Here is a 25,922-nt window from a genome sequence, read left to right as displayed (position 1 = left end):
CTCCCTGCAGCGTAAACGTCTGATCATCCATCACCTGCTTATCCCAATGTTTCTTCGTAACACTTTTCAAAGGTTTATGGCAGAGAACATCTAAGGGCAAAAGCTCTGATGGGTAATAAGGCATGATAAGCAACACATTTTCTTCTTTACACAGTCTCTATTCAGGCACTTCTATGCTTACATGACAATTAGCAGGAGTGACTTCCTGATAGCCCCAGTATGTCTGCACCTCCTTAAGACAATTTGCTATTCTACCCTTTTCTCATTTACTCATCCTCACTGCCAAAAAATACCAATAAAGATTTCACTTGCCATTAGAAATTCCACATACACAGCCCCATAATATACTGTGTTGTACGGTATGTTTTTATGGTCACTGGTTTTACTGAGAATATTCCTTCCACTTTTCCCTATCTTATCTTAAATAAGAACAATCTCAAACATGCTTCCTGCAGTATTCTGACCCTCTTGTTTCTATGGCGAATCTGAAAGCAGTCTGTAATATTTTAAGTTTTCCTTAAGTAATGACTACCTTGGGAGACCATAATACCTCACGAATCTGTAGCAATAATGTACATTTTCACAGAAATCGTATGGTACTCTTATTTTGCTGTTCCAACACAAAAATCTTGGCAAGACAAAATTTGTAATGTGCTTCACTTGACTAACTTCTTGATTTTCAGCAAATTTTGTGTTTCCTGGTCAATTTTTAGGTGACTAAAACATTGTTTTTTCCTCTATATTTTGCATGTAAAAATCTACCATGTAAAAACAATATAGCTGATAATCTACATTAACAACTATCAGACATCCTACAGTAAACAGCAATGTATGAACTAGTAACAAACAGAATATAAAATGTTAATCAACAGAACTGGCTTTAAAGAGACAGATACCCTTCTACAGGTACAAAGATATGCAGTAATTCACACCTAGATTTGGTTCTGTACTCATCTGACCTTAAATCAGGCCCACTCACACTGAGGTACAAAGTGACTACTGATAGAGAATGTTAAAACTTTAAGTACCTGACCTGAATTCAACTCTCTCATTAATTATTGCATACTTGAGAGGGTAGGATATATACATAATTGTGTATTTCCATTTACATGGGGGGTGTGGTGGGGGGTGGGGTAGAAGGCATCTCAGGCATTGGAAAACACAGCAGTTTATCATGTATTTTAAAACTCCTGCACAGTACAAAAATGTACAAAGTCAGCACACTACCACAAGAGACTATTTGTACTACAGCATAACTTCCAAGAAAGAATTCAAAAGAACCAAAAAAAGTAAACAGAAGTGCAGAATATTTAAAGAACTTAAAAGTTCTCCAGGGAAAAGAAAGCTTCAAGCTGACAGACAGGCTGATTTGCTATACTGTATCTCAATAAATTTTAGAAGTCAAATCAAAAATAACTCTGTATTTTAGCATCCTTTAGCAGCACATAAACATAATGCATTTAAATATTACTGAAAGCATAAACACTTAGGAATACTATAAAATTTATCCAAGAAAATGTCTGGCCTTAGCTAATTTATATAATGTACTTTGATGGCAATTTGAAGCTTGCCTGTTTCATTATTTTCCATCTGTTTAGTTTGTTTCTCTTTATGGGATCACCCACAAAGCAACATAAAGCAGAAGTGGCAAAAAAATACTCAGAGATACTGTAGATAAATTACTTTAAATTCCATTTTAGGAATTTAAACATTTCAAGGGCTTCTGTATCCTAGAACATTTAGGAACTCAACATTTCCAGGGCTTCTGTATCCTAGAATACTTCTTAAAATACTATTGGGTGAAAACAACAGAATGGAGCTCCCAAGACAAGGACTAATACACAAGTTAGCATTAGATACACTAATACACTAATTAGTATTATAGACATGAGTTATGCAAGACAACGGCAAGGTTCAGGACCTGCTGCAAATAAAGGGAGACAAAAAACCCCCCACAAAGGTCTCAGAAAAAAAAGCCAAAACCACAAAGGTCTCAGAAAGGATGTTTCCTCTTTATTGGGTTGTTCTAGATCAAAATGTGTTAAGGGAGAACATAATTTTCAAAGTGCAAGAACTTAGGCGTTGCTTTTTCCTTCTTCCGCAGCTATACTGACTAAAGAAAAACTGCTAGGGAAGAACAAGCCAAAAAACCCAGACAGCAGGAGCAGCTACAGAAGCTGCCAAAGCAGAGTGCACACAGTAACCAGATTTTGGCAGGACTTTCTCAACCCTGTGCTCTTCAGCTGCATGTTCTGACTCTCCTTCCTGATACTCCTTCCTCATACTCCTTCCTCAGTCGTACCTCGTACCCTACAACCACAGCACCTTTGCATGTTTTTCTCCCCAGAACCTAACCTTGCTTTCTTTCCTTGAGGGTTCATCCCAGTTGACTTCCCAATTCCTAAGTGAACCTTAATAAGTAAGTTAGTAAATAAATAATTAGTTAATTTCACCAATATAACATCTTCTATCAGATACTGTTAACTCTACATTATATCCTCCTCTCCAGTAGTGTTATTCAATGAGACAGCAAAGGTTTTGGGGCAGAGAGACTCCCTGATACTTCTTGCTGCTTAAAATGGAAAATTCTTGTTACAAATGGGCTAGTAACTGAAGTACTTACCTCCCTTAAAGCAACATAAACCTGAAATCACAACACTGTTTTTCTCCTCAGGAGAAGTTGCCAGAACTTTTTGTCACTGAAAATCCCATCATCTCATCCCAACTTGTATTTTACAAGCTGTTCAGTTCAGATTTGTTTTAAATCCTTGCCCCTCAAGACTAAACCCAATAATAGTATCTTCCTATGAAATTCCTAAGAAATACGATTTGTGGATATTCCACATGTACTATTTCTGCTCTACAGTGACAAAGCTCAAGACAACTATTTCATGTAAAAATCTAGCCAGCCCTGACATCAAATTACTTGCAGTCTTACAGAACGTATAGTATTCTATTTGCTCTTAACACTGAATATTCAGGATCTTAACACAAATCCTGTTTCTTACTGAGTGAAAGGTAGAAACCGTAACCTAAGGGAAAGGTGAAGCTGTTATGTGGAACTAAACCAGCATATTGATCATAACTTTCCTGCTCCCAGCATGAACCAGAATGTTTCATATTGCAAAGTCAAGTTTAACTTACACTAAAGCCACATTACAGACACATATTCTCTTTGAAATCAAAACATTTAATATTTCTCTCATTATCTTCTTCTTGTGGGTCTGTGGTCATGGCCAGGAAGACACTCAGATTGTTCCCATGAACAGCCCAGCCACAAGGCCATATTGCCTTGGTCCTACTCACTCCCCTAGATGAAAAAGTAGAGGAGTTTCTGGTTTGTTTGTTTTATCCAAGGCATACAAAAGTTATCTTACATAAAACCAGATTTTATTGATAAATTCAGAAGCAGGAAGAAATACCAGAGTAAATCTAGAAAAACACAAGTTCAGCTTAGGCTAAGAAATGTTTCTGGGGGCCTGTAACAGGCAAAAGCCTGTTATGACCCAGCATTCAAAGAGCTACTCTAGCAGTCTCTTTCTCGAGCCATTTTCTTTGGCTCAGCTCTTCTTACTGTCAAAATGCTCTACTGCAAGGTCGTAAGCTTTATTAATTCCCCATAGAATCTAGTTATTTCATGTTTTAACACAGTCTATTCAATGTGGCTAGTTGAGCTATTTCGAAATGGATGAAATAAATAAATACATGCAAATTCAAATGTATTTCTATCAGGGCTGTCTTTAAGAACAGTTTGTTAAATCTTCCATACCATGCAAAATCTTTCGTAACGCAGCACAGAAAATGTCAAACTGATAATTTATAAAACTATGGAACACTTAAAATCAGCAAAATTTACAAACAAGGAACATGGGACAGGCTAGACAGTCTGTCACAACCTTTGAAACCTGTTATGAATTCACAGCACACAATGCAAGAAACAGTGCAATACATACTACAACTGGTAGGCAACACTTACAAAATGGTTTGGATATAAATTGGAATCACGAAGGAATGCAATCTAAAAAGGAAAGGCCTTCTGCCGAATCTAGTGAGATAACTATATGTCAAATAAACAAGCTTTTTAAAGAATGAAAATTAAAAATAAATTGTGTCTGAAGAACTGAAGTAACCTCTCATAAGGTATTTCGCTATCCACAACCCCTCTCTTTGCTTCTCTCTCACCCACTGCAAACCTCCTCTGTCTCTTTCTCCCCATTCCTTCTGTACAATGACTCGTACGTGACATTTCCAAGAAGCATCCCTCCAGCCTTTAAAGTCATAGATCTGTGCCAATGAAATTGGCTGGTACTACTTTCTTCACATAAACCCCAAATTTATCTTCTTTTCCACCTCCCCCAAATTTAATGCATCTGAAGTATCCAGGTCTGGCCTAAATCACGTACCTTTGAAATGCCTATTAGGTCACTGCAAGGTGGAAGCAGGGACAAACAGGAAAAAAGTGTAAAAAAAAAACCCCACCAGTAAAAGGAATATGGCAAACAGATTTTGGATATTTTTCTTCTTTTAATTCAGTATTATCTTCTCACAGACTGTTTTGGAAATCTTTTTCATGGTAGATGTTACCTCGAGTTTTTAAATTCGGAGATATTTTACCAAATAAACCATTTTATAAGCTAGTCAACACACAACATTCATCAGCCAGTATGCAGCATTTTCATTACATGGGTCAGTGTTAATAAAATTTAGAGATGCAAAAAAGTTATTCAATGCCTTCTGGTACAGAAAGGCATTAACTTGCTGAAGTGCCAGTTGGAATGATTTGTTGCACATCATAGAGGTAAGGTTTTCAGAATGTTTAATTTTAAACTTTGGAAAGGTCTCTGGATTTGCTGAAGTGGTGAGTTTTGATGCCTTTTTGCCCAAGTAAAGCATAGGCAGTGGAAGCCGTATGTGGTTCAATAGAATAAAAAAGGCATTACATCAGTTTCAGAGAGAGACTGATAAATCACTCAGGACTATTCTTCTTTAAAAAGTTCCTATTGGCAATTTAAACATAGTTCTAATGATCAAAGCCTTAGCAAGAACTCAGATAATGTACTTATAGTGTTTTATATATATACACACATCCATACATATGTGTGTACATACATACATATGCTTGGTATACCCTCATTCTTATCTAGTTCTATTCCTTTATTCTGTTTGCTTCCACTCATATCAAATGGTATCCAAATACACATGTTCAAGAAAGTAAACTAATTTGACTGTTTACATTTCAGTCAGTAAGATAAAGCCATTAAAAAATGAGGTAATAAGTGAACTGAAGATACTTAAATACTCTCATGTTTTCAAGGCTACAAGTGACATTTGCAGGCAGCTTTCATTTGTTTCAGTTTGCTGGGGGAAAGCACCCATTCCCCTGCACGTAATACTGCAGGTGTTAAGAATTTCAACCACTATTATAAAGTTATTATTTTAGTATGTATTTTTGAGTCCAGTCATGCCAAGTGGTACTTATCTTTTGTAATGCAAGTGAGCTGATTGAAGAAACTGAAAACAGATTCCCTTTTAAAATCCATGAAATAACTGGGAACAGGACTATATCTATCTCAGGTTATCATAGCAACATTTCATTTATGGAATCAGAATCTTGCAGGGTGCATTCAAAATCCACAGGATGTCTTGAGTGCTAAAGTTTTCAAGAGGATCTGTACATTAGCAAATAAACAGGCAATGTAAGAATACAGGTTTGGCCACAGATGTAGCAGCTAGTTACACATAAAGACTAAGGCTACTTCACCTAATAGTAAGAAGAGAAACTGATTTAGCTTTAAAAAACTTTCAGACAACAGTGGTTTGTTCATCACTGTACCAAAAGAATGGGGTTAAAGAGGTTGGGGCAGTTCTGTGTTGTAACTGCAACTTTCTAAGACATACAAAAATTAAGCTAAGAGACATGAAGGATCGGATGTCAATTTTCTAAAATAACTGGAACCTATCAGAATTCAAGTCACAATTTTTGCTGCAAATAAATATTATTTTCTTGAGTGCGCTACAGTATCTACCGTACTGGTATAACAGGCAGGATGATATAACTGGTGCAACAGACAATTCATAAAAATTTGTAAAAGATACTGAGCAGAGGAGGAATATCTTCCCTACCCACCACAAAGTACACACTTCACTCATCCCTGGTGTCAGAAAAAATGCCAGGGCTAACCCTTACAACAAAGTGTCTGCTGTTGTCAGAAGTGCAGTGAGAGGTAGGTCCGAGGTACTGCTGAAGAAGGCTGAGCAGCAGCACCAAGCACTATACACAGATTAATGGACTTACACAAAAAAAACATGCTAAAATCAGAATGTTGTGAGGTACGCCAGCTTTTCTGTTCTTTACTGGAATTTCTCTCAGTACCAATTTGGTTTGTTCTACAGCGCTTTCAATTCACTGAGAAAGTATTGGTTGATTACCAACAAACAACAGTCAAAACATAAGGGAAGTTTTGTTTCCTGTTTCCATTACCTCCTCTCTCCTCCAAGAGAGGTAAACCATACAGCAGGATAAAAACAAAAATCTTTTTTTTTTACTTTCTTTGGGATTTATCACAAGTGTTCAGTTGTACAGAAGGCCGTTTAGCCAACCTGTTCTTTCTGCAATTTACGTTACTATATGGAAAAATCTTTAAGGAAATTTAAAGCTAGTGTGCCTTTCAGTTTCCTGTTCCTGAAACACATCATTGTATCCATACTCCTTCTGGTTTTCACTGTGCCATTTTCTCCTCTAATGTATGTTATCTTCGTCACATTCACCTGCATTCGTTACAAACTCTTACTGATTTGTCTTCATTGTTTCTCACCCATAAGGTTTCTCTTTATTCAATCGCCATACTCCGCTTCAATCTGAGTCTCATCTGGGCCCACAATATTATGCAGTTCTTCTGACATCAAACAACTGAAATGTTCCAAGAGCTGCATTTTCTCACTTTAACAGAGGTTTAGACTCAGTTTCCATGCACTACATTTTCTCCAGCACTCTGCTCTTCCAATGTAACTAAAGCATCTTCAGGTTGACCACTAGCCTCAGACTTGCTAGCAGACATTTGGCATCTATGTTCATTAAATGTCTTGAATCACAGAATTTACCAAATTGCATTGGCTTGAGCAGTTAACAGGCTTCTGTGGTGACCGCAAAGCATTCTACAGAGTTTCACTGTAACCATACAGCTACATAGGGCCACAGAGCGTCTTCTATCTGCATTTTAATTTGCAACTCTCCCAATGTCTGGTGGTTCTGACAAACATACATGTCTTTAAATTTCCTGGGACTGCACTAAGGCTTTGGTTAGTTTCTTGCTCTTCCAATCTCTCACTGTAACTTTCCTCTTCTACCACTACCAAACTGCAGGCACTTGTTCATCGCACTCCTTCCAACCGTACAGGCTTGGGTTGTCCCCAATCCTCTTCTCACTTTACATTCACACTAGGAATAACAAGAGGTTGATAAAAGAACTGCCTCCCCATAAGCAGTCTAGCACTGGTAAGGTCGCTGCAAAGAGTGCCCCTACTTCAGCTGTGACCTAGAATTTAGCTGAGCCACTTAAATTTTTCTCAGTTCTGCCAACCAGGTAGAAAAGCATCAAGTTTTCTAACACTCAGTAAGAATTACAGTTGGGATCAGGAGCTACATCCATGTGCCTTAAATTTCAGTCACACACACATTCAATGCTAAAACTCTTTAAAAAACCCTGTTCTACACGTTTAATGCTAACAACAGATGAGGCAAGTAACAGGTAAGTATGAGCTATGTAAGAACATCTCATTTCTGATTTTCCATCTGCCATAAAGCTGCACTTCGAAATCTGAAACAAGTGATGATGCAGTTGGGAGGAGGTGAACAGTGCCACGTGGCACATAAACGGTGAGGTGCAACATTTTACAGCACCTAGTAGCACAAGATAAAATAGCTGTTAAACAACAGGCAGTCTCTGCCAGGAAGAAAGCCACAGAATGCTTCCTGCATGGAAAACTGAAATAAGTGGTCTGAAAGTGTACTTGAAACAGCCAGAAGAATCACAGTATTGAAAGCTAGTACAGAGGTTGACCAAGGAATTTTAGTAAAATCCCAACTTCTTCCTCTCGGTGAGGGAGATCTCAGCAGACATCCACAAACTCAAAATCACCATATAGTCACATCAATCTTCACAAGTGAATGAGATCCCTGGAAAATTCTTCCACTGTAAAACCCTGGAGTCACTTTTCACACAACACGTATCAAAATGTTCCCCTAAGCTTTCTAACACTGTCTGTCATCTTATGCATCACAAGCGAGATGATAGAGATTCTCTAAGCATGCAGCCTGACCAACCTTGCAGCTGACAAGCTTGCAGAGCCACAATAGAAGGGAAGCCGTTTTTCTCCATCAGTGAATATCCTCAGCCATAGGGTAGACTAGAGTGTTAGATCTACCCAGAAAGCAAGTAGATAGGAAAGAAATGCAAATGCATCCAAAACCGCAGTCCAACCATTTCATCTATCAAATAACTACCTTATAAATATACTAATTTCAAAACTGAAGGCATTTAAATAAACTTTAAAGTGTAAAAGCTTTATTTACCCACTGTCCCCTAAGAAGCGACCCCTTCACCAGAAATCAAACTAAAATCGTTCCTGTAATATATCAAACATTCCTTGCTCTTCAAAAATAAAGCTGCTGTACATAAATGACATGGCTTGTCAGCTACATAGGGGTACAATGTATTTTAGTAGCTTGCGGGTGTTCAAATTTTCCACCTCACAGCACTGAATTTAATTACATAACAATGAACCTCTGCCCTTACATAACTTGTTGGCCTGAAGTTGCTGCAGCTATCTGCTGGGTATAATGAAATTTTATAAATGGTTTCTAAAAGTCAGAATGTTCCATGTAACAGCATCAGACCTTAGAAAATAGAGGTCTTGAATTTTGCTGTATCAGTATGGAAAAGGAAAAAAGAAAAAGAGGGAAAAGAGGAAGAATCTTTCAGGAAATCTGTGCTTGCTGATGCAGCCCAAACTACTGGGAACAGCTACCTCATGTACTGTTGAGATAAACAATTCATTTTCATTATTTTTCAAGTTTTGCAGTATCTGAAACAAAAACAGACTGTTTTCCTGAAGCCTGTACAGTTCAGTTTCAGATTTAACTTACTATTTTTTTTTAAATCCGCATGAAAATGAGAATAAAATGGAAAAAAGCTTCTTATGTTTTCAATATTACTTACAAGCAAAAGTATGCATAACAAGCCTTCACTCTCCTTGACTAACTTGTCATAGTATTAGAAATACTGAAAGTCCAAAATGAGTACCTTACCTTTTGGTCATATTTACATGTGTATATGCATTATTGGAAAATCAAAAATACAGGAATCAGAATGTAACATGGGACTTTTTCAGACCCGCTCAGGAAAATCCTATAACTCATATAATTTATGATGTCACAGACCAGCAGAGCAAAGCCTGTAATTGATACATTAAAGTCTGCAGCAACGAAAATACATGATTAACCTGAAACAACGCTGACATTTAAGCACTTAGCAATCATATCTCAAAAGAGGCTTGATTTGACTTTGTGGTGCCATCCAAGTGGAAAAAAAAAAAAAAAAAAAGCCAAAACCAACTTATGGTGCTTTTAAGCTGTGAATCCAGAGTTATTTCCATGCTTATTGCTTAACGTAATAAAATTAGCTAGAATTGCTCTAATCTCCAACTAAGGTAAAAATCCTGAAATCTTCTCAGGAAACAAAAATTTATTCTGCAACATTAAGTCATTTACGCAGAAAGATAAGTGTCATCTTGATGCTTACCCAATCATTGCGTTTTCCTTTATCTGGCCCTCTGTGCCATTTACCATTGGCTCTTGATTTCTGTTTTCCTTCTCTGAAGCATCACTTGAGAGTCCCAATAATGCTCGTACTCGTTTTGACTTCACATCCAATATCGTGTCGGTGTAGCCCACTTCTTGTAGGTATCTGTAGGAACAGAACTCACGCTAATCTTCTATGCACATCTCTTATTCAAAACAGTAAATGAAAACTTCTCCCTAAACTCATCTTCAACCCTTTTGCTAAGCAAAGTATGGTGCTGTGCTAATGAAACATGCTTATAAATCATCCTGTACCAGCTGCAGAGGGATCGCCTCTTGCAGTACCAGCCTCTACAGTCACTGAGAGAAAAAAAACCACAAAAATAATCAAAGAGCCTAGCAGTCAGAGGTTATACAATACGTTATTCATTCATTTACTAAAATGGGTGGAAAAGCACTTTCTATTAAAATATTTACAATTGGCTTATAAAAATCATCACAGTTACATGTACAACATGACCATTTTATTCAATACACGAAGCCTGACAAGAAGTATCAGATACGTTCCTTATGTAAGCATTACTAAAAACCTAGAAAACAGAGGGAATCAACAAATGCTGTAGCTATAACTACTAGTAAGAGTTGTTATTTACACACATTTTGATAAAATCTTTGTCTTGCCTTTTCCATATTCTGCAATGGATCTGCAAAATACTGTTGTGCACATAAGGGCTGGAATCCTGGAAAAAGGTCTCTGTCCTTTCTCCTTTCCTCTAGAATACAGAGCTAATAGCACTGCCTTCTCAGGGGCACTGGATTGATTGAATGCTCGATACTCTAAAGGACTTGAAAGAGGGGAAATGCTATTTTACAATAACAGCTGTTACAGATCAAGGACATGCACTTTTCCTGCAAGAACATTCTCCTCCAATTATTCAACAATATCCTCTACATAATGACATTAGGAGAGAAATACTGACTGTTGGCTATATAAAAATCAAGCAGGTCACCTATGCAAAACAAAATCCGTCAGCAATATGCATGCTGTATTCATTACTGTATCATTTATTAATTGTGCTGAGAAGAAATGACTTGTCTTCAAAATAACTGATCCAAGTCAAGTTCACTATATTTAGATAATATTTTATATTAATAAAATGTTTAAACAGTAATAGTTTTATTTATTTGTATTTCAACATACATGCAAAAATTTGGGCTCTTGAAAAAGAAAAGCATGTACAAGCCATCCAGCAGACAAATTCAACTTCTGCATAATTCCTTGGGAAAAGATCTTTTAATATAAGCACCAGACTGTCCTTACTGTCTCACTTCCCTCTCAATTAACCCTCTGTATGACACACACAAACACAAAATAAAATGCAAAAGCTTTTCTAGCTGATTAGAAGACCTTAGAATCTAACTATCAGCATAGGTGATGAGGCAAATCCATGAAAAAACAGTTCGAGACATTCTGATGAGAGGTCTTCAAGAAATCTCATCAATTTAAACTCCAGGCAAAAAACCCACATAAAAATGTGACCAATTATCTTGGAAATAGACCAAATATCTTGGAAATTGACTCACAACCACAATTCAAAAACTAATTTAGATTAACAGACATTTGCTTCATTGAGATGAATTGAGAATTAGAAAACTTCTAATCTTCTTTTCTGAACCTGAAGCAGGCCAAAACAAAAATTATTCCTCTCCAACCCTAGTTTGTATTTTATATTGGTCTTAAAGAATTATTTGTGCTTGTTGGTTTATTGCAAAGTGTCATGACCCACTGTTCGCTCAAGCAGATTGTTTTATTATATTGTGTAAAGGAAAAGCAAAGGAGATCAAGTGTTTGTGATTTGACAAGGCTTCTCCTCTGAAGTTCTGAAATATTAAAACTTTAAAAACCTAGGAAAAGTAGGGCAGAAGCTGAATGAACCTCATCATATACACTAACTTTTCTTGAAAGAAAATCTAACAGAAAAAAAGTCAAATACCACCATCATCACATTTCATTACCAGATGCTTTCCCCTGCATTTGTTATCCGAGTCCCTTTTTCAACACTTACTGTCTTAGCAGCTGTCGTCCTTGTTTCCATATTAGCTGACTGTTCTGTTGTGGCTGAATCTCTGTCTCATTCCCTTCATCTGGAAAAGATTATTTTATTATGAACATTTTTTTCCTTGTCCTACTTCTTAAAAAGATGCCCATCCACTTGAAAAGACAAAAGTGATTTTTACTAAAATGTTTATGAATGGTTTAATAAAGATTCAAAGTACCAATAATCAACCAATCAAGAGACAAAAAATGCATATAGCACATAATTACAGTACTATGTACACATAAAGATTGTCAGGTACATCCTACTGTGCAAGTGCCAGTTCCACTATTCATCAGTTGCTTCCCTTCTGCCTCACATCCAAAAGTCCCATCTTACTCCTTTCTCTACAAGTGCACGTAATCACATAGACAATCTGGAGTTCCATTTTTGCATTAACCTTCCAATATAAATGCTGCTCATAATTTCAGTTTGAATACAAACATCTTTAACTGCTCACAATATCAAATGCAACTGCATCATTATATCCATTTACAACTCACTATCCAACTAATTTCCTTAATATTTGACAGTTCAACATAAAACCAACATACCTACTCGCTTTAAATTTGTCCATATTTGTATTAATTAGCTTTGTGGTTGGGGAAAAAAATACAACAGTGGCTGTTTACTTTTTATCCTGAAAAACTGTTGAAAAATTTTCACCACATTTTCCACAACTATATATTTGTATCCGAACAGTAATACTCCAGGAGAATCCACAAAAAAATTATGTGGTTGTTCTGGTGAGAAACCTATCTGAATGCTGGCAACCAACAGCTACATATTTATTCTGTATATAGCTTCATACTACATGATGGTTGGGGTTTTTCCTCTCCTTCAGGAGGCACATGAGCATATACATCCCAAGATAAAAGATCTTGGTTTATTATCTACGAAAGCATCTACGCAACTTGAAACCCTTGTGGTCCAAATACTGAAGGATGAACAATCTTCTTGTGTAAACAAAGATTAAGAACCAGAAAAACCTGTAGTATAATCCTGTGAGTAACTTTGTATGTGATGTGGGAAAGCTACTGTCATTTACCTTTGTACAACTGTATTAACACAACACACACACAAAAAAAAAAACCACCACCCACCCAAAGATCAAAGACTAATCAGAATTCACATGCCAGGAGAGCCGTATGAATTTAATCCATTTCAAACTGACAAATTCATTTAACAGCAACCATAGGAAATAATCAATTGCGCCATGATTTTCTGATGACAGCTGAACACAGCTAGACCCAATGGACAACTACGAAAGCTCAGTCATGATTTACTTGTTATAGACTGAGGTAAATCTGCCTGAAATTTCCTTTTGAAAGCAAAACCCCTTCTTCCAAAGGCAAAATTACGTATATATACGGGCAAGAACTCCCTTTCATTTAGTGTCCTCAAAACTGACCACTGCTAGCAGCAGCAGTTTACAGATGAGAAGGTATTTGTACTATGAGCAAATAACAACAGAAGTTACCACAAGCAGTTAAAAAAAAGAAAAAAAAAGGCATACCTTTATCAAGAGACTCTCTCCCCAAGAGATCACAAAGAAAACAAACAACAAGGACTCATTTGGAAGAACTACTAGAAATAGTTCCACTTTTTTTCCTGACTGGGCAGGAAAAACAGAAGGGTTTCGGTGGTGGAGAGGTCAGACACAAATATACAAGTAAGTACCTACCAAATGCTACTCTAAAAGGAGCATTTAAAAAATCTTCTGTTTTAAGTGTGTATCTTTAATCAGTCCAGATTTGATACAGAATTGTACATTTCTAGCAGCAATGTATCTAGAATGCAATGGGATACATCAGGATAATGGATTTTTAACAAATGTAATTCCACTAATGTCCACTTTGCAGCACTGGCTAAGGCTCTTCTGAGCAAGTCAGCCCTTGCACTACATTCCTCAGCTAGAAACTGGAGCAACACGCTACAGCAGCATCCTGAAAAATTACAAAACCCAAGGATGTCTAGGATCTTGGTATGATCAGGAAAAAGTTTTCTAGTGGTTCAGATATAGACCAGAGTCGTCCACTTAGTAACACCAATTAAACTATTACTTCAGTAAGGGAAATAACCTTGATAATGTGAAATAAAATTTCTCAAAACCTCATTCCACCTTGGACAAGAAAAGCTTGGTGTAAAGTTTCATCAGTTGGCAAGGGGCTGGATTTTTTTGTTTACATTTTAATGACCTTCTGAATCCAGTAAGGTAAGAATTGACCATAAGAGTAAACAAGACCATCCCTTTCACAAACCAAGTGACAGAGCTGAGGTCTGCAGACTTTCTATATTCTTCCTTTATGTACAAGTGGTTCTAGTTTTGTTGCTGTAGTAGGAACATCAGGAGACTGAGATATAAAAATCATCACCTATTACTTTTCTTTTCAAGGCCTTGACCTATAAGCTGATCTCTCTACTCTTTTTTTTTTTTTTTTTCCCCTGAGGAAAGGATAGGGACATAGAGAGAAGGATAAAAGGAAGTAATTTAAATTCTTAATTCCTCAAGTTCAGTGCTTAAAACCATTTGTGTGAAGAAGTAACCTCTAAGGAGATGCAACCTCCAGAAAAACAAATCAGCTTTCCAGGGACCAAGGTGTAAAACTGTCCTCTCACAGCATGGCACTGTGAGTTAGTAGTATGCATTTCCAACTGTCACTGGAATTTTGTAAGTAAATTCCCACTCTCAAACTCTCACGCCTAATACGCACTTTCATTACTTTTTGCCTGGAATACCATTCAAGTAATTGAAAATATTATGTACTATACATTCCACATCCTTTGACATTAACTTCTTGTTTAGAAGAATTATTCAAAGACAAAAGGATTCTATAGCTAAAAATCCAGTATCTCCCTGTTCTAAAACACCCATGCACATTACTAAGGAAGAGAAAAAATTATTCTCTCAAGTAGCAGTGTGTTGGTTTGGGTTTTGAGGGTTTTTTTTTAATCTAAACTCATTTATTAATAAGACTCTTGAGAGCATTAGCATACATTTTTAATTTTACAGGCGTAAAATACAGTCTTTATTAATTATCTCTATTCCCACCAGCTTATTTTATTAACACTGTCACTTCAGCATTTACACAAACCACACTCAAGCTTTTATGCCAGTAATGAGCTCATTCTTAATAAATTCTTACCAGAATCATAGTTTGGTGGCTTCATATCTCCCTGATTCAATTCTGTGCCATATTTTAATTTGTGATATTTAGCCCTGAAAGAAAAAAAAAGAAACTATTAGTACATTTAAAGGGCATCTCTGAACATACAAATGTCACCTGTCTTGAGAAGCCACTCCTTTCTTCCAGGCTAGGAACAAAACAAAGGAAGCAATTTCAGCAGGACTTCAGATACATAATTTTTCTTAATCATTTTTTCCAAGGTTGGCACATAATTGCAAAGTGAATACTGATGAAATACAGGGATTAGTGGACTGCAGATTTTACAAGACGTTCTTGCTACAGGTTTCCTCCCTGTGGACAAGTGATACTCTGTTTCCCTCCCCACCCCTTTTTTTTTTTAGCGATCACTATGAAACTTTTTTTTTCCCCAGTTCAATGCCATCTACTTCATATTCCACATTGTCACCTCAATTAAGCAAACCTTAGTTTTATTCTTTGAAATGCTGTGCTTTCCAGCAACAGCAGGCATTGGCTGGAGCTATTCTACATCAGATGTAGCACTGACAGCATCCCATGCAATATAATGGCAGTAAGAATAGCTAGAAGAAAAATGAAAATGCTTTTTAATTTTAAAATCTTCATCCTACAGAGTCACTGTCTATAGACTTTTTAAACACACAAAAGAATTCTTACAAAAGCATTACAATGCACACATAAGTTATTAAAAATTCATTAGTCTTATAACACAGAAACAGAGGTAAAGAGAGCCTTAACCAGTTTCACAATCTGTTCCCCCCTTCTCTTGCACTCACCGTAACTTTTGTCTCTATGATTGTCTTCTCCCAAACATGGAAACTTAAGACCACTCAGAAAAACCTAATTCCCTACAAAGTTTTGTAATCATTCATAAAGGGATAGAAAAGCAGCATTCATACTAGTTCCTACACTGAATAAAAAGCAGGTAAGAATTCAGGCAATGCTGGGCATGCAGCCGTCTGTAGTGGGACAACACAAGCACACACACACACACACACAGCTCCAATGTACATGTATGGAGCTCGGTATAAAGCAACAAGATCCAGGCCACAAAAGATAAAAAGAAAAAAGGAAGCAAACAAAAACCCATTAAAACCCCTCACATACTCCAACATGAAAATGGGCTTCATTGGCTCCACTACACAGAAGGGAACTCTTCCACTTAAAATGGGGTTTTTAAAAAATTAATGGGTGTGACACTTCATAATTGTGCAGGCCAAGTCTCACTAAGCTCGAATGACTGTACCAAGAATGACTGTAAGTAATGTTTTCAAATTACCTGCACCTCTTGATTGCTTCTCAGACATTTTTATTACATCACTGGAGGATTTTTTTGCCTTTTCCCATTTCATTAAGAAAACTCATTACTTCTGACAAAATGGTGCTAAGGGAAGCAATGCTTGGTAGTTATTATGCTTTGCTATAGACAGTACTACTTTCCTACTAATCCAACTGCCATTTATTTATAATAAAAATTTAATTCTGAATGAGAAGTGTAAAGGCAGACTGAAGAAATGCGTAGCAGCAATGACAGATGAAAGAACTGACTTCCTCCTCAAGAGCCAGGGCCCTAAGCTTCAACTCAGCTGAGCAACAACCATCAATAAAAGGAGAAAGGATGCACCTGAAATACATTAACAGCAACAGGGATAAACATGTTGGTCAGTAGAGAAGAGAATAACTAAGAATATAACAAAATTAAAGCTAAATGCTCAATCAAAATATTTGTCTTTCCTTTTCCAGCCGTCTTCTACATCTAACTGGCAGTGACATGTTACCTTGGTAAACGACTGCATTACATTATCATTAAATACTGATGCTATATATGCTTTTTCCTCCATCATCACTAATAAAAAGCAATAACTAATCAAGAACTAGTAAATCCTCTACTCTGTCACTAACCTACCTCACCAACTATAAACACTGTCAAAAACTTCCAATTTTTATGCAGTCATCAATTCAAATGATCCTAATGTTTAACCTATTGTGATTTGACTTATCAAAAGTGAGTAAGCATTAATACTCTAATTTGGATTAGTGACCTATACTGTGCTCAATTCCTGCCAATAATTTCAGAGAGCAGTTAGTTCTGTGATATGAAGCACTTGCTTTTAGCTCTTGGGTCTTATACAAAGTTCCATTATCCTCTATGCATTCACTGATTTTACAGTCGAAGTTTTGTTAGTAATTCTTACCCTAAGAACCAAAGTAAAATGTCTGCTATGTTAACAGAAAGGATTTTTCCTTGTATCCTTCTTACTCCGCAGAACTCTCACTTGCTGTCTGAAATCTACTTTTTAAAGATTCAGCCTGCATTTTTTTTAAACTTCCCAGTATATTTATCCTAATCTGTTAAATCTGTGTATGCTCTTTTTTAATTTTTTTCCCCACTTAAATCACCAATAATATTCTTCTTGCTGCTTACTGGTCTTCCCTGCTCATTAAAGGCATTATAAAGTCAGTTCAGCAAAGTGAGATTATTCATCCTATCCCCATTCTAAACTAGTAACAGCAGGTTTTTTTAACTCATAATGCAACAGTTTTAAAAGCCTTTGTTGTTATTCTTCAAGAGGATAATCCAGATTAAGTGGGTTTGTATACCACTTATTTATCTGATTAAGATTTCATCTTTCAGAAGATTTAAGTTTGTATATCACAGGCAGAGATCAACAGAACTACAGATAGGTAGAAAAATCATGTCCTAACAAAGGTGGGCAATTGAAGAGCTGACAATCCCAAAAAGCAATCCTTATTTTTAATATTTCTGGAAAAGTTAAAACCAAAAAGCCATAGACAGACTTTTGCCTCCACAATATGACCAAAAAAAAAAAAAAAAAGGCCAATATCAAGCTCAAACCTACAATGACAATCAATAAGTGTAAATTCAGGTATCTGAGCAAGACACTGGTCAGATGTGAAACGGAAACATGAATACCATGTCAGAGTACCTGACCTGCTGAACTCTCCTTCAGCTACAGTCAGCTTCTGAAGTTCAGAGTAATATTAAAAGAAAAAAAAAAAATAAAAAAATCAATACAGACAGCAGCTAGCAGTCCATCAAGGAAGTTATTTTCTACCCTTCTTCATCCAGCTTCTATGAGATTTGTTATTAGATGTTTCCTACCGTGCAGCTGGAAATGTCACAGGTTTGAAAGACAATCTTCTTTCTAAAGCACACTAAGGAAAGGGCTCAACACAAGTTGGACTCCAAGACTAGAAACGAGAGTCTTGACTATTTAGTTATGCATACTGCAAACAAAGGCTGCCTTCTCATAAAAGAAGCTAATTCTTTTCTATACAAATTCTGAACACATCTTATTCCATTAGCATGTTTATATTTTACCTATTTCTACAATAACAGTGTCTCCTGATCACCTGTCATGCTTAATTTCTCTGCTTTTCCAGAAATCACACAGTCCACTTATTAACAGTTTTGAACTTGTCCTTTGCACTTCACATTGAACTCCAGCTCATACATCACAGCAGTGAGGAACTATTACCACAAAAAAGAGCATATGCATTTTTTCTGTAAATAAGTTAAAGAAAAATCAAAACTTCTCCAACCATTGTATCATCTGGTCAAAAACAAGGATAGTGGTTTTGAGGTAGGGGAAGAAGGAAAACAAATCACAAAAGATGAGCCTTTACTATCCGAAACTTGTTCAACTCAGATCATTTGCCCTCAAATTCCAAATATTATTAATAGTATGCAGGGACTGAAAAATTACTTTAGAATAACCAGCTGAAATATACAACTTTATATAAGGTAATTTTTCATCAGGAAACTAGCCTTCAATTTGTTTGGAAGAATGCTATTTTAGAGCTGTGAAACTTTGTTACTGGGTAGATGCCCTTAACTCAGATAAATATGAAAATTACCATTGCTTTGGCTTTTGCACTTCATTACACAATTCTGCTTTTATGATTGGCAATATTTTATTTAAACTATGTGTCTTCTATACAAACAATGCTTGGAGACATCCAACATGGCTGCCACAACACTTCAAGAGTTGCTTGGGGAAACGTTTAAAGCTTTCATGCGTAAGTTTCCTAAAACTAAGAGCAGTGAAACTTTTTTGAATACTTCACACAGAAACAAGTTTGATCCCGATTAAAAAAGGCCATTTTTTCTTGGAAATATCTGTCGCCAGACCTGAAGCATCTGATCCAGCTGTGCTGAGGGAGCCTGCCAAAACATCCGCAGAAGATCTAGAAGCTGCCGCCAAACCAAGAGACATAAACAAGAACAATTGCCAGGAACAGCACAGCGAGATACTCTGCCCAGGGAAGAAGGCGCCTGCCTTACGGTGATCAGACACACCAGTGCTGAAAACAACATAAAATTAAATCTAGGGTTTCTAGAGACATGGCTCAGGAGTCCAGTTCTTTGATCAAAATACATTTAAAACAGGAAATGAGCTAGACTAGATGAAACAGGACGTGTACTTGAGAGAAGCAGTACTACATTACAGCTAGCTCCTAAAAAAATCCACAGGAAACAATGCCATTTACTGGTGGTGGAGAAAGTATTGATAAAGTAATAAAAAGTAACCCTCGACTGTGAACAGCTTCACACTGCAGTCTACTGGATGTTGGCAAAACTACATCAAAACTGCTGTTGGAAAGTGATATTACTTAACTATTAGCTACCTCTTCCTAAGGTTTTTGCTACTTAGTGTAGTATTAAGACTATTCAGCAGAAATAACTGGGCTTCCTATACACACAAGGAAAAGGTAATCCTTAAAGATCATCTAGTTCCAAACCATCTACTGTAGGCAGGGGCACCTTCCACTAGACCAGGCTGCTCAAGGCCCAACCCAACCTGCCCTTTAACATTTCCAGTGATGGGGCAGCCACAACTTCTCTGGGTAACCTGTTCCACTGTCTCACCACCCTCAAAGTAAGTAAATCTGCAAGTAAAACTCATGTCCCACCTTACCCAATACAGAATTACATTAAGTGCCACAAGATGAGAACAATGGCAATGTTTTCAAAGTTTTTTATTTATAGCAAACTTTGAAAATATTTGGTTGATAAAAGAAATGCTGAACACCTATTATATAGAACAGCAGCTCATAAAAACATGTATCTGAGAAAGCCAATGCCACTCATTTCTTGTTTGTAGTTTCCTGAGAGCACTGAACATGAACTAATCTGGGCCAAAATTTCATACTCTGCCCCACTACTCATAACTTAATTCATCTAGCTAAGAAAGATTTGGTATGCTGTAAGGCCAGGGCAAAAATGAAGGAACACAGGAATGCTTCCCTGCCCCCTCCCACCCACACCAACCTTCCCCTAACTTGACCAGAGCTCCTCCTACCTTGTAGGATTTCATTTTCCAGCTCCAAGATCCCAGTGGAAAAAGCCAGCACTCCAATTGACTATTGCCTGACCCAGCCAATGACTGATTGAAGAAAATGCTGGGAAAGAGAGCAGAGCTTGCAAGCTCACTATGTTGCCATTCTTTTAAGCATCAAGCTAGAACACTTGCCGAGAGACATTTCCAGCAGAAACACAAAACTTTCTTCAGAAACTGGCGAATAATAATGCTGCTCAAAACCACAAACTCATAAATAGCTGTCCCTAGCACACACTGTTCACAAGAATCACATTTACTTTATAAACTATTGCACACCCATACTGAAGCTGTGAAACTGGATCAGATCAGCTGACTGTAGCCTACTGACCTCAGAAACCAAAGATAATACCATACATTGCATGTAAAACTGTGTAAAAACCGCTAATATGGAACCACAATATTTTTACCTTATCCTGACAGTGACCGCTACATTAGGATTTAGATGTCTCAATTTAGACAGATTTTACTGAATTCAACAGGGGGACCATCTCACAATCCACAGAAGTTTGATTTTTTATTTATATTTTTTTTAATCTTACAAAGCTTCTCTGATAACATAACAAATGTATCGACATATTCTGGTAATTTTAGATAAACTGCTAATGTATCTAAATTTATGTGGGTTATGAACACGAAGCACTAGAGATATCCCAAAGTAATGAGGAATAGCTCCCCCAGTTTTGAAATATGTAAATCTTACTGAATTTACATACCTTAGAGCATATCTTTAACTACACAAGAACACACTTCATTGCCTCTGTTTTTTTTAAGTGACTCGAATCTTCATAATTATGCATCAAATCTATACATAATGGAGATTGCTGTTTACAGCTGTGCGAAGGCTTACATGTGGCATACAATCACTACCACAGCAGGGCATGGGCAAAAAGGTTCTCTGCCTTAAGCATTCCTCTAAAAAGTCCATAAAGGTGAAGCAAGCATGCTGCAGCCCGGAAGCTACTGCTGGCCAAGAAACCTGGCTGCAACTCCGTGCTAGCAGATAAATTGGTTGCTACTGGCAAGAGCTAAACTGGATAGTACAAGGTACATCTCACGTCCTAAAGCAGCCCATGTAAGATGAACAAATCTAAATGCAATCCAGCAATGTACAACTATTAGTACTCCTTTAAAGTCATCTAGCAGCAATATGCTATTCCTCATTTGTATATGTGTATATTTCTAATCTTATTTCTACTAATACAAACTATTTAAAAGAGTTTATTTACTAGTACCTCATTAAAGAGAAGTAGGAATTATCTGATAGGAAAATGGTATCTAAGGAATGATTGCTTTGCAGTAGTACCGTAAATATACTGTTTCATCAAAGAATTGTAAAAGACACTTTACTGATAAAATTTTTTAAAACTAAACTTGGGAAAAAGAAATAAAAAAAATCAGTTGAATAGAAAGAATTCTGGAAACATGGTAAACAATCCAGCTCATTTATCTCAAAGTTTAGAACAACAGGAAAGCATACATAAGAATAAAATGGTAAAGTAGACTGGGGACTTCTTCTGAAATCCCCATGAGCAAAGAAATAGACATCTGGTTAACCAGTAAACATGAACATTTTTTTACCCCTCACACTATCAGCCTCCACAAGATATTTCTGTAAAGTCTATTTTATTGAAAAGATTAAAAAACATAGGAAGATTAAAAACTAGCAATCACTAGACTGAAGACAGTTACTCAAGATTTCAGTTATCAAGAGATTATTAAACAAAGCTAGTACTTTGAACAAAAAGAGAATACACTGTAGTTCTGGAGTATAATCTGTACAAGTAAGTGTAATTTTACTAAGGCAAAAGTATTCATCACTGATCAACCAAAGGTTTTATTTGCATGTTTTCTTAGCCATGCTGTGTTAGCTATTGGTTGTACTATAATGTAGACATTTATACCAAAAAGTTTATTTAGTATAACAAGATTTATCAGTTTGAGAACTGAATATATACAGAAGAAATAAATCTTATTTTTGTCAAATACAAAGGCAAAAGAAGTGTCTGTGTTCAGAATTCTTCACCATGTACCCATCACTAAAGCAGCATACCTTTCCTGTTTAAGCGCATATTCCAACATTTTGATCCTTCGCACTAGATCCTTCTTCAGATTTTCCTGTCCTTTCCTTTCACCTTGAAGAAAGGCAATCTGGGCCTGCAAAAGGAAGTTTACAGTTTAGTATCTGCTTCCTCAAAACCATCCAGCAACATAACTCTTGAGTGTGTGTCTCCCCAAGTTATTTTAATGAATTTTAAAATTAATTTTGTATTGTTTAAAAGAAATTGGCTGTGTTTCATAAACAGTAAACACAAAAAACAGTGCATACATAACCCTTCTAAATTGCATGTGCATTACAGATTAAAGGGAATAAAAAAATGAATAAAGCAATTTTAGTTTGGTTTAGCTTGTTTGACAGGGTTTATTTCCTCTCTTGACTAAACATTTAATAGACAATAAGGAACAGACAAGTGTACAAAAAGCCGTCAGCAGATAAAAAGCATTTTCAACAATAAGCAGAAGACAATAAAATATTTCTGCTCACTAACTGAAGCAGTATATAATTAATGTACTGTTGTATAGATAGATGTTATATACATGCTACCAGTGAAAGAACTGAAGTACAGCATGCTCAGCTAAAAGATAAAACCCTGCTTATAACAAAGTGCTATTTGTAATTCTAAAATAGGTGAAAGAAAGTTCTCACGAAATACTGCAATTAAGAGGGAGGAAAAAATGGAAAACAGGAAAAGGTATTTTGGTGAGAGCGATGAGGAGAGAAATGGTATAGAAGTAAATAAAAGTGGAAAATAGACACCTAACCTTTATCAACTTGTAGCAGAGTATTTAGTTGTCTGTGAAAAATCTCCTTCAAACAGAAAATTATTATATATAAAAGATATCTATTCCTAGTCATAAAGGCAGAACTACATGTTTTTGTATCTCATGCTCAAATCATGTCCACTATAAGAGGTAGGTTCTTGTGCTCTCTCAACTCCTGAATACACTCAAAGATCAGACAAAGTGAATTTTACTCTAAAAGTCCATTTGTTGGTGGCCAGCTATAGTAGCTGCTCTAGAATACGACACAAGCTGACATAATTCCATTGCTCAAGTACAGCCAGGAAATAGCCTGACAGACACCTGATGAATCCTTAACCACCAGTAAGCAACTAGAGCAGCCAGATTATGATGAGTAAAAAACACTGGCTACTTTCCAATGAAGCTGGTCTTCACCTTCAATTGGGGGAAATGTATTCACCAAAAAACTCTCAGCTGAATCAAAAGTTCTCTGTCACTGGCATCAAGCTTCTCCTCACTTAACACTCAAACGGGGATGAACAAAGAACTACAACTGAATCTAACATTCACCTGCTTAGATTTAGAGAAAGGCACAGAAAAAAAGACATGCTGGCACTGGGAGTCAGCACTTCCTACCCTGAAGAATGGAACTGCGCAAGAAGCATGTCAACTCAACAAGGTCACCATCCCTCCCAGTAATAAAAGGAACACCTCAACTACATACAACTTAGTTTGCAGTAACTGTACAGACACAAAGATTATAATGCATATATAACTAGCACACTGTGGTAGTGATTCCCGTCTCCCTGCCTCTGAATAGGTGCAGCAGAAATGAACCAGTAGCCCTGTAGCCAAAAAGCGAGAGAACATCAAAGCACACTATTAAAAATAGTAGGACAAGATGCAAATATGCATTTGGCTGGAACGAAAAAGATCACCCAATGCCATCAGGTCACAAGCTGAAGTGATTTATGAGGTGATCTGCTGTCTGCAAGCACAGTTCTATGAGGTGACCTGCTGTCTGTCTCACTAAGAACAAACTGACTGAACAGGCTGGAATGAAGCATGTTTACCCATTAGAATTGGCGAAGGATAGCCAGTAATGGACTGGCTTACGCACTGCTCTACCTCAGAGGTTAAAACAGCATTACCATGCTAACAACTGAGGTTAAAGTCATCTTCCGTTGGTAGTAGCCTAAACAAAGAAAAAAAATTGCAACTTCTCAGTAGTTTTCACAGCTTACTTTTGTAAAAAGACAGACACGAATGGATTTGATTAAGAAGTATCACATGACACTGCTTTTATGTGAAAATGAGCAGAGTCAGCTTCCAATACAAAGCAGGCCTGGCTTCGTGACTTATCTGACTAACCATTTGAGAACCAAAATGCAAACTGTCACCAGAAGCTTCTTAAGCACATAAAGTAACATAAATTATGTTCTTAACTCTACCTGCGAAGCTGAAACACCTTATGATTCAACATCAAGGAAAAGGGGCCACCAAAAGGCTGTATGTATCACACACATATTACACAGGAAGGAGAGCACTGGAAGAAATACTGATTCTTTGGACATCTTTTATTGTCAGTGGTATGCCACTGCTCTTACTGATGCTGTATAACTTCTCTTTTTCCTGGACTTTCAAGAAATCCTTGTGTTTCCTACTCCAAAAGCATGCAGCAACAACAGAGTGGAATCCATAGCCCAAGAGTCATCTCTGCAGGCCCTATACAAGCTTATTGCCAGGATATTTCAAGGTTACTATATGATTCATAGATCAGTAGTTTTACTGGCAAATCAAGAAACAGACAAGTGCACCAGGGGGCTTGTGAGTAATATTGCTCTTTCCTTGGAGGCTGCGCAGTTTCTAGCATAGCTTATTAATGCTTTTCTTTTGAGTAGTATCCTTGTGTAATAAGGACGTAAAAAATAATACTCATTGTTTTTGAGAAATTCTGGCTCTGAAAATGAGAACGCTTACATTTTCATAACAAAAAGAGAATATCCCCCCCCCCCCTTTCACACAGGATGTTAGCAACCCTTATTCCTCATTTATATAAATACTGGGTAATTACAACTAACTCAGCACCAGTTATAAATGTAAGCTCAAATTTCATTAATTTTTTAAAAATTATAATATTTAGGATTATTTGTAATGCACATTAGGATAACATTAAAATAGTAACTGAAATACTATACTAACAATAATACTGTAACAGTCTATATGTCATAAGCAGATTTCATCCTTTACAATGTTTGGCATTTAACTGAAAATATGCAGAGAAACCTAAATGTTCATACCATAACTGAAAAAAAAAAGTAGTATAAATGAAAACTGAATAAATGAATACACTGAGTTCAGATATTTAAAATGACAGATTATGAGATCTAGCAGTATTTTCTTAGTCTCTAGAACAAAATGGTTGTAACTTCAGGATCACTATTTAGCTAACACCTGTCTAAATGTTTGGGCAAACATTTGAAGTGTAAGAGGTCTGGGTTTAAACACAATAAAAAGCAAAGCTGAACTGTACAACTATAGTCTTCGTACAATTTGGACATAAAAGGAAGAATTTTATCAATATACTGAGACTCCACAGGCCATTTTCCATAGTTGCAGCTTTAGTACAAGTCAAATCTGAAGCCTGCGCTACCTGAGGGAGTAAGATAGCAGAGGATTGCTTCCGGTTGGAACAATCTGC

At 36.6% G+C, this 25,922-nt stretch overlaps 1 protein-coding gene across 5 annotated transcripts in view; it reads right to left on the bottom strand.

Annotated features, from left to right (window-relative positions):
- Positions 1–25,922, bottom strand: part of STRN (striatin) — a 62,703-nt gene that overhangs the window by 26,817 nt on the left and 9,964 nt on the right. For all 5 annotated transcript variants that reach the window (XM_061471068.1, XM_061471071.1, XM_061471067.1 and 2 more), the window contains exons 2-5: positions 22,473–22,576; positions 15,042–15,115; positions 11,866–11,944; positions 9,801–9,965 (exon numbers count right to left, since the gene is read on the bottom strand). In XM_061471068.1, coding sequence (XP_061327052.1) covers positions 9,801–9,965; positions 11,866–11,944; positions 15,042–15,115; positions 22,473–22,576 — 422 coding nt within the window. The remainder of the gene's footprint in view (positions 1–9,800; positions 9,966–11,865; positions 11,945–15,041; positions 15,116–22,472; positions 22,577–25,922) is intronic.

This window comes from Pezoporus flaviventris, unplaced genomic scaffold (genome assembly GCF_033815535.1).
Source record: "Pezoporus flaviventris isolate CSIRO_AGI_PZ_B2104156 unplaced genomic scaffold, CSIRO_AGI_Pfla_v1 ptg000066l, whole genome shotgun sequence".
In the NCBI taxonomy this organism is placed as follows: Eukaryota; Metazoa; Chordata; class Aves; order Psittaciformes; family Psittacidae; genus Pezoporus; species Pezoporus flaviventris.
The sequence above is the reverse complement of the archived record's forward strand: the minus strand, read 5'-3'. Positions and strand labels throughout refer to the sequence as shown.